General features: G+C 43.1%; 1 protein-coding gene across 1 annotated transcript in view; it reads right to left on the minus strand.

Annotated features, from left to right (window-relative positions):
• AFG3L2 (AFG3-like AAA ATPase 2) overlaps positions 1 to 10,116 on the minus strand; it is an 18,372-nt gene continuing 8,256 nt past the window's right edge. The window contains exons 8-17 of the mRNA XM_010142006.1: positions 9,202 to 9,475; positions 8,563 to 8,700; positions 5,824 to 5,977; positions 5,118 to 5,225; positions 4,841 to 4,966; positions 3,925 to 4,035; positions 3,706 to 3,821; positions 2,627 to 2,827; positions 1,469 to 1,663; positions 1 to 327 (exon numbers count right to left, since the gene is read on the minus strand). Of these exons, the coding sequence (XP_010140308.1) occupies positions 85 to 327; positions 1,469 to 1,663; positions 2,627 to 2,827; positions 3,706 to 3,821; positions 3,925 to 4,035; positions 4,841 to 4,966; positions 5,118 to 5,225; positions 5,824 to 5,977; positions 8,563 to 8,700; positions 9,202 to 9,475 (1,666 nt within the window). The 3' untranslated portion in view covers positions 1 to 84. The remainder of the gene's footprint in view (positions 328 to 1,468; positions 1,664 to 2,626; positions 2,828 to 3,705; positions 3,822 to 3,924; positions 4,036 to 4,840; positions 4,967 to 5,117; positions 5,226 to 5,823; positions 5,978 to 8,562; positions 8,701 to 9,201; positions 9,476 to 10,116) is intronic.

Genomic DNA, 10,116 nt, shown 5'->3' on the forward strand with positions numbered 1-10,116 from the left:
TTGAATAAATATTTTTGAAGTTCAAACTAGGCGAGTTTTTTTTTCCCCCCAGAGTGCAAGTCACCATCACCACAAGCGCTGCAGTTAAAAGGGCAACCCTCCTGTCATCTGTCTGGCAGCCTGCTCGTCTGTTGTCTCCTCTTTCTCTTTTTCACGCTCTTTGTTCCAGTCTTTAAGGCCTTCTGGTAGTGAAGTATCTTCATCCAAGCTTCCTGTACCTTCCACGAATTCTTCGTAAGTAGACTTCTCCGCGAACGGTCTGGGGCCAAGCAAGTCTAGCATATCGCTTTTATCAAGCACTTCCTTCTCCAGTAGTCGCAGGGCAACCTGGAACAGCAAGAAGTTACATCACACACGTAACACCTAGGCTGGCTCTCGCTCTTGCAAGGGCGTGTCAAGGCAGTTTGGGACCGAATTCAGTAGTGATTAATTTTCATAGAAAAAAAGACGTAAGAGTTGCTCAGAGTTCACTTAATACGTGATTTTTGCTACCTAAATGCTCACAAGGGAGAAAAATACCATTTTCCAACCCTCCTTTTTAATATTGGGCAAAATCTTAAAATCCCCATGGGATTTGAACTGCTGCTGTTGTTCCTTCAGAACAGGAGCCTTTTCCTCCTGTTTTCTGCTGCCAAAAGGCTCCCGATGCAAGATGCTGAGCTCCAGATGAAAACAAGTGTTCCCTTCCCATCAGAGCAGACGGTTCAACAGGGCTGCTGTTAGGCTACAAGCTAAGGAGCACCATAAACCACCAGTGTGTACAACACCGAACAAGCGTGGTTTGTAACCTCCCTGGGTCAGCGAGCGCGTTGTTCGGCACAAACCATCTCCAGTCATCTTTCTGGGATGGTGACCTACTACACTGCTGCTTACTGAACCCATACTGAAGCCGTCCGATGCCTATCGTGGGAAATCGTCCTTTTGCTCCATCAGGCTTTCTGGTGTGGAGGAAAAGAACAGGCGTAAGGGTCATCTCAGCTGCGGTGAGGCAGATCGCAAGCAGCCAAGGGGCAAGGAAGGAAGATGGCAGAGATGCTTCTTATCTGAGGTTCAGAAGGAATTCAGAGAAAGGAGGTTCCATGTACTTCCTTTCCTAGAGAGCTTCTTCCAGCCTAACGAATTGGAATCCTGGTATTTCGTGTTCGGGTTTTTTAAGTTTCATACTTGTTTAGCGTGTCTTCTAAAGCCTACAAGGAGACAGACCCTCCCCTTCAACTTTCCAAGTGACTATTGACTGCGTAAGGGGAGAGGGATGTTCAGTCACATTCATGAGAACTCAGGTGTGCTCCCGCCAAAAAGGAGATTTCTATTTACCTACTTATAAAAGTCTTGTGACACACTCTCAAGATGACATCAAATAGTTTTTGAGCAAACTTCCTCATACACTTACACAGTCCCTATTTTTCACCTTTCAATTCAAGTTCTGCCTTACCAGCTAGAACTTGGCTAAAAACACTGTCCTGCTCACCTTCTCCACCTCTGCTTTCTTCTCGGTCAGAAGAGTTACTGTCCTGTCATAGGCGATGTTAATTAGCGACCGCACTTCTTCGTCTATCAGCCTGGCAGTTGCCTCGCTGTAAGGTTTCTCTAATACCATGTCTCCTTGACGAGGGAGGTCAAAGGAAATCTGCCCTACTTTCTCATTCATACCAAACTGAACAATCTGAAGGAAAAAAAACAAAAAGGAAAAGAACCACAAAGGAGAGATAGTAAGATTTTAAGGTATGTTGATGTAAAATACGGTCAACAACATCGAAAGAGGAAGTCATTTTGCTATGATCCAATCTTTTCCCTCCCCTCAACACTCAAGTCCACCTAACTGAAAGTACCTTAGTTGACTTCTGCTTGTTTTTGTTTAATAATTCAATTGAAGGACGCAAATACCACCACGTAAAGGTGGTTACTCGTGATATACTGATGCTTTGCTGTTTAAATACCGAGATACCACAGAAAAACAGCCTTCATTAAGCTGGGGTGGGTGTAGGAGTTGTGCACGGGAGAGAAGTGTACTCTAAAACGTCACTCTTGCTCAGCTCGTGTCTAATAAAACGACCGTCACTTGTGGCGATGCAGGAAATGGAGTAACGCACCCGTGCGTGTCACATAGCTACAGCCGAGTCACTGCAGCGATGGTTTCAAACGACTCACCTACACTAGTTCACGCGATACAAACACGAACTAACACCTTCATTTCTGCAGCTCAACTGACAACAGTTGTGCTTGAGCACAAGGCTTTCTGGATTTAGTTACGTGTGTGAACCCAGACTGGGCCTTCAAACAGGGCAACTGTAAAAGCGGGATCAGATGATCGAGTTTGTGCACTAATTCCATTCTGAAGCACACCATTTCCACACGCATTTGAATCCAGCTGTGGCATATTACGTTCCTGCGGGCAGATGTAGGATAGTAATCACAGTCTGATGCATAAACTCTTGTTGCAAGACTATAATAAAATCCTGGAGCCACCAGCATCTCTATACAACTGCAGCATAATGTTCATTCGTATAATATTTTTTTAAACTGGGCTTTTGAGGGACATACCTGATCAAATTGCATCCTTTCTAAAAGCGTTAGGCAGTAGATAAAGAAAATGGTACGAAAAATAAAATCTCACTTCAGCACGTACCTGAGCATAAGCGCTCTGGGTCACCTTCTTCAAGTCATCTTGGGCACCAGTTGTAATTCTTCCAAAGAAGATCTGCTCAGACACGCGACCTCCCAGAGTCATGCACATCCGGTCCAGCAGCTGCTCTTTGGTATAGAGGTACTGCTCTTTGGGTAAGTACTGCGCGTAGCCCAGCCCCTTACCGCGGGGGATGATGGAGACCTACAACCAAGACGAACAGAACACTAGAACTAAACGGTGTTAAAAGCGTTCTTCAGTTCGACTTAATACCGCAGCCTTCGCCACACTCACTCTAAGGTTAATTAGACGCAATTTCAGTTTACAGTTTTGCCCTCATTGTGATCTATCCGTAAAAGCCCTGGCTAGCTCTAAACTGGGATAACAGCTACTAGAATATCTGGAAAAGAATGGTAAGACTGCTTTGCCCAAGGACTCTCTGGTATTTTTTCAATGTGGAAATGAAAATCCACAACTCTTCTAGATTATCTATCGGCCTTTAAGCATTCTGTAACAGACACAGCATTTCTGCACCTTTAGTATTCTGAATCGTTGGAGGAGCTTCCATGTTTCCTAATGTCCTTCCTTCCAGCAGTGAATTGTACTAGATGAATTTTAAGCCTGAAAGTCAGATGAGATTAAGAACTCAACCAAGCAAAACTACGAACGTTACAGCACGTTTAGGAGATTGGGGTGATCTTCCTTTATCTTTCACTTGTCAAGCTGTGCATCCAAAAAACAAGCTAAAACTAAAATCAGCTTCTAGATGACCATTTTTACAGCTATATTCCTGAAGAGGCATCTACCTGCATAACTGGTAAGATTAGCTTAACTGCTGATCTGTGCTGAAAGCCTCAGAGAAGCAGCACTACCACGGCAGACTCAAGGGAAGCTCAGGTCCCGTGCACTGTCCAAGGACATTTACAGTACAAACCCTGAAACAGCTCAGTCAGAAACAGTGTAGTTTCTGACTACAGAAAATACTCTAAAATTCTTTTGTGAGATCACTTTTTTTTTTTTTTAAACACCCTCCCAGTGTTAAGGGGGAGTAAAAATTACTGGTTCAGATTTGTTTCCTTTACCTTCAAGAGCGGGTCAGCATGTTCCAAAAACCATCCTGCAACTGCGTGCCCTGCCTCATGATATGCTACTGTCTTCTTCTCCTCCGGCTGCAGGACTTGAGTTTTCTTTTCCAAACCTTTATAAAACAAATTGGATTAATAGTTTCGGACATACCTTTCTCCACTGTGAGAAAAACTGTCAGTACAGTTTTTGAGAAACAATCGATGTGATTCACCTACCTCCAATAACTCTTTCAATCGCTTGCTCAAAGTGTTTTTGATTTATAGCATCGGAGAGATGCCTTGCAGCAATTAAAGCAGCTTCGTTACAAACATTAGCGATATCAGCACCTAAAAGCAGAGGAGGCATGAATTACTGATTGTTTTCAACAATTTTCTCTCTCTCTAGCATGAAGATAATCTTGTTGAGAACTAGATTTCTACAGATTCTCATAGAACCTGAGAATGAAAGGTGCTGCTCTCTGGCATGGCTGATTACCCATAACACATTTAAGAGACACTTCAATACACGTACCGCGTTTATAGGCGTTAGGAGTTTTCCTTCGGCAGACGGCTACCAAACAGAGCTTATTACCACCAGCAAAGTACTTGTTCGGCATGTCCTGCCTCCCGTAAGTCTCCTGCCTGCTGCAGACTGTGCTTAGACTAGCGCATATTTAGCAGAATACAGAATACGTTTCCTATGTACGGATGCACTCTAGCTCAGCCCTTGATGTGTCTCCAGAGGGTAACCTCCCACATCACTGGCTCCACGCCATCCACTTCTCCTTAACGTTACTTGCAGGAACACTACCGAGATAATGTAGTTTACACATCATCACTGCAGCTGCCGGAAACGCTGACAAGCAGAAACCCACTTTTACACAGACCGTGAACACGGTGGGGAATTCAACTCCTGGTCACCACGGATTTACAGGGGATTAAATTACAAACCAGTAACAGAAGTTTCTCACATCCATTCCTAATTCAACGTAAGGTCACAGTACATTTTCCAGGGAGAAGAACCCACATCCAGAAACAGAGATCCCCCTACAGAATAAGCTCCACAGAAGCCAGGTCTTCGCTAGCAGCGTTCAAAGAATTCAACAGCTTACACAGCACATGCAGAAGAACAGGGGCATGACGAGTGACTTACCAGAGAAACCAGGCGTTAGCGATGCGAGCTTTCTGGCTAGGTTATCTTTATTTAAGATGCTGTCTAATTTCAGAGGTCTAAGGTGAACTTTGAAAATAGATGCTCTTCCTTTTATATCTGGAGGTCCTTTAAGATTAAAGAGCACATTTTTACTTTCCACACATCTATGTACTCTGATTTAACGTGTGCAAGGGAGTTACACGTATGAAGAGCTGCAGGGATTTCAGCGGTATTCTGCAAATGCAGAGGTCCTACAGCAAACGCAGAGAAAACTTACCAATGTAAATCTGTCTGTCAAAGCGTCCCGGCCTCATCAGAGCAGGGTCTAAAATATCTGGCCTGTTAGTACCTGCCAGAATTACTACGTTTGTGGTTGTATTAAATCCTGTTGAAGAAATGTATCAAAGAGAAAATCTATGTAAGTTTGTAGTTTCCATGAAAAAAAATAAATGGAAATGAAAAAGACTGTCTGCTTTACAGGGCCACACAAGAACCGACAGTTTAAACAAATGATCTTAAAGCTGGAAATACTTCTGTTTATTAGAGTACTGCCCAGCTTTTCATAACAAGCAAAAAAACAGCTGTGGGCTCTGCTTTGTGAAGTGCTGTATCAAATCCTGCTTTATCTTCAGAACGCAGGAACAGATTAACTGCTCAGGAAACTGCAGAACCAGCATGGCTAGCTGGTTCCCCAACACCCCAGACAGACCAGCCTCATGCAAAGAATTTTTTTTTTGCCTATTCTACTGTGACAAAGTTATCAGGTGCAGAGTGATGGTCCTCTTTTCTGAACAAATTTTAGCAAGACATCAGGCTGCAGCAGGACGAGTCACCATTCTTCATCTTAGGAAGCAAGGAAACACACTCAGTTTATGTTTAAGCTAGAATCCAAATCTTGGTTAACAGATTAGTTAACCGAAAAGCGGTTTAGTTCTTCCCTCATACTTGCTATTACAGCACAACAGTGGAAGTTAAATACTTACCATCCATTTCTACTAGAAGCTGATTGAGTGTATTCTCTTGTTCACTTTGTCCTCCAAAGTTGCCCCTTCCTCTCTTCCTCCCTACGGCATCTATTTCATCAATGAAGAGGATGCAGGGGGCATTTTTACGAGCAAGAGCAAACAAGTCTCTGACCTTAGCAGGAGAACAGAGGAGGTATCAGATGGGTGGGTAACTGGTCAGGCTTGGGGGTGGGTAGGAGGGGAAGGGGTCACACTGTTGCTGTAGTTGAGGACGGTTGTTAATAAGCCTCCAGCCAGCTCTGAAGGTAACAGCAAGCGACACTGTAGCTGCTGCTCAGCAAAAATCACTAAGGTGGAGGCCCACAGGTTGGCAAATCCTTCCTCAGTCCATAAATTAACACACTGAGCAACTCAAAAGCCTTAAGGAATGACTTTTTCTGAATAACTGAAACCGCTCTCCAACTTCAGCTCTAAAAGCCTCCAAAATTCAGAGATCTGAAGCACGATTTCTCTTTTAAGCTCAGTATTACAAGCAGAACTGGAACATGAACAGGGATGTTACCGCGCAGTAGTTCATATGCAGGAAATAAAACCTAAGTTTTCCTGCAGTTAGAACTGTGTGATGTAGCTCCCGCAGCGAACTTAAGGCTTTCTTACAGGCACTTACCATTGTACCCTAACAACATGCTCCTATGAATATCAACCCTCAGCCATCCTGTCTCTCCAGTTCATGGGCTAGAAAAAACGAATTCACCTCCAAATATTTATTTGGAAGCTAAATTAACTCCTAAAAGTCTGGAAAAATGGCTAAAACCATAAGAAAATAGCAGAAAAAAAAAATGTTTGGGCTTTCAGATAAGATACCTATCAAATTCTGCTGTAGTAGTTACAGCACAATGGGATTGGCTTTAAGATGGAACATTACAAGTTACTCTGCTTGCGAATATATCTGACTACAGAAAGTCACCGACTTTTAAACAGAATTTGGTAGAAAGTACAACGAATAAAGCATGAAGAACATGATAAAGAAAGAAAAAGGGTCAGATGCTCAAAATGAACTATCTTTTGGCTGGAAAGAAGCAGAGATCCAGAATTAAACAACTATTTTTCAAAAGGAATGGAACTAAAAGTCACCATAACGCATATACACAAAAAAAAAAAATCTCAAGGTGAGGGGAGATCATCGGAGGAACCAAGGCTGTATAAGCAGTTAATTCTGGCATATCTTAATTCACAAATAATCAATTTAGCATCATTAACAACTGTCATATTTACTGAATTCACAGGAAATGAAACTAAAACAATCTCTCATGTTGTTCTCTACAGGCATCAGAAATTATTAACTGTGTTGAAACCTCGATTCATGGCCAAATCGGCAACTGTTACATCAGCAGATTTCACTGGGTAGTAAAAGCCGATAATCCTCCGCGGGGAGCAGCAGGGAAAGGTCAGGCCACGTTGCTTTGGGGAATTTCAGGTGTGACAGCTGATGACCCTGCAGTCTGAGCACCACGCTATCTTCAGGTATCTAATACTTTCCCAGAGGAGACGGATCGGTTTCTTCTCTCACTGTTCCTGGGTAAAGTCCCCTCTCACTGCACGCTCCCTTTTTCAAGTCCCACTGTCTCCGTACCCTCTGGCTTTCAGTCACTTTTCCCAGTCACCAGCCATGTCTCGTACCTTGTCAGCCCCGTCTGCACCTGTGTCCCCACTCTGCCTGTACCCTCGCCCCTCCACAGCAGCTCCTTTTGCCAAATTCCTTACACATTTCCAGTCTGTCTCTGCACCGTCACCGGAGCCTCCGCTCCCAACTAGCTTCTGCATTTAACTGTTTGAACAGCTCCTGTTGTTCTCAGTTCCAAGTTGCACCTACTGGCATGTGTCCCCCTCCCCTTCTCTTCTCTCTTCTCAGGGCTCTACACAACTTCGTCAAAACGAGTTTATCCGTGAATTTTCACTTGATCTTGTAAATGAAGTATTACTTTTGATCATTATGAGGAACCTTATTTTTTTGGTGTTACCCACCTCATTTGTAAAGTGTTATCAGGAACTTGTTTATAAAAATATTTTTCAGCAGATTTTAGTGTCCTTCCTTCCTAGACAAGAGCAGCTAGATTTAGAACTAAATGTTTGAAATCTAGTTGTAATGTAAAACTAAAGAAAAATGGATGTACTGGAACAGAGCTAACTCCCTCCACTTAATGTTTTTAATGAGCTAGTAAGAGATTACAGGCAAACAATGTCAGACAGACAGTTGCTTGTTTAAATCACCTGATCTCCAGAAATTAATCATTAACTCCGTGACCCTTGAACTCCTATTTCAACCATTTGCGTCTCCCAGACAACTATTTATATCCAAGAGTCTGACACCACAAAGAGAACAGGGCTCTTCAAAGCAACAGGAATGATTTAGAGCAGGAGACATTCCCACAGCGCTATGAGCTACATACTTCTGACCCAGCTATACATTTACTTCAGAGCCGAGCGTGGAGGGTTCCGTTCTGTTTTCTTAAGAGTCCCCCAAAGTGGTTAACCCTTGAGGTCCTGATGGCCTGCAGCCAGATACTGAACTGCATTAGTTCATTTTATGAAAGATGCATCTGGGTTTCTTGTGTTTTGACAAGCAGCTGGCATCACTGGTAAGTAGCCTGCCCAGATGAAAGAACTTCAGCTATAATCGGCCCCTTTGCCTCCCAGACTTGAAAACGTCCTTTCAACAACTAATACTGAAACAAGAGAGCAAGGCCATAGACTTACTCGAGCTGGACCCACACCAACAAACATCTCTAAGAACTCGGAGCCGTTGACTGTGATGAAGGGCACGTTAGCTTCTCCAGCTGTAGCTTTAGCTAGAAGTGTTTTCCCAGTGCCTGGAGGTCCTGTCAGAATTGCCCCCTGCAAGAGAAACAGGTATCTTTTCCTCATGAAGAAAATATAATCTAAGCCTGTGAAACAGGCTTAGATCTACATGTTATGATGTTGAGTTCACTGGCTGTTCTTCCTCCACAAGGAAAGGAGGAACAAGGAAACAAGCTGAAGATTCATCTCGGATTTAAACCAGCAAAAAGAGGAAAAAAAAGCTACACTGCCATGCTCTTAGATTTACAGAAGAGTCTTTTCCTTGACTGACATTAAAAAAAGGTACGTCCTCAGATGGGTCAGCCAAACACATGCTGTGCATCGCTCCTGACCCATGGGAACAGACGAAGTGTTCCACGAGGCCGATCTTCTGGCATCACACTTACCCTGTTGGCACTTAATGCTTGTTTATTTTTTCCAGAGTGTGAGGAGAAAGAAGCTGAAACACACTGCATATGTAAACACTCCTCATCCAGTCTAGAACACTGGGACTACCAAAAGAGGAAAGTCTTTGTCTGTGAGCCATCATTTCCTTACCTTCGGAATTTTTGCTCCCAGATCCTCATATTGTTTGGGATTTTTCAGGAAGTTCACAAACTCCATGATCTCTAATTTGGCCTCCTCACAGCCAGCTACGTCTTTAAATTTAACATCTATTTCATCCTTAAGGACTTTGGCTGTGGTTTCACCCACACTGAAGAGTCCACCCATTCCGCGCCCTGTTCGACCTAAGCCTGCAGGACCTCTTCTTAATGTGTACAGTAAAGAGCCAATGATCAGGATTGTGGGCAGCAAACTCAGCAGAAAGGATCTGTGGAAAAAACCCAAACAAAGCAGAAAACCACATATATTACCAAAATCGATTACTGTGGATAACATGTACCAAACATTGGCTCCATCACAAGCACCCCTGAACGAGTTCACGACAAATACTCTATACTTGCAATGTTTACATTTCTGCAAGTTCAGATTGGGAAATAACCAAAATAAATCTGCTAAGAACAACAACAAAAAGATTCTGAATTACAGAAGTCAAACAGAGCAAAAAGTCTCTTATAACTATAATCAGATGAAGAGTTGGAATTAATTTTTCATGCCCGTCCTCCTTCCCTCATGATCCTAGAAAAATGACAATTAATAATCTCAGAGACTGACACATTTCTACACTGCATGTTGAACAAGTGACAGCTTTGAGGGCTGTTTTGTTGTTTTCTGCTTCCTTTTAAACTGAGCACACCACCAAGCGACATTGATAAGTTTTACCAAGTGGTGCTTTTTTCCCTCCGTAAACAGGAGTAGCGCATTTTCCATGCCCTTCAAAGTTAAGTTCACAGGACTCATTCACAGCTACGTTGTCTAAATAAGTTGTATCAGGTAGCATATAATCGGTGTATGCTACAACTTCAGGCAATGAAGAACAGACACCGAGGAGGAAAGGGCCAGGGAGACTGG

The sequence above is a fragment of the Buceros rhinoceros genome, unplaced genomic scaffold (assembly GCF_000710305.1).
Source record: "Buceros rhinoceros silvestris isolate BGI_N320 unplaced genomic scaffold, ASM71030v1 scaffold19398, whole genome shotgun sequence".
NCBI lineage: Eukaryota > Metazoa > Chordata > Aves > Bucerotiformes > Bucerotidae > Buceros > Buceros rhinoceros.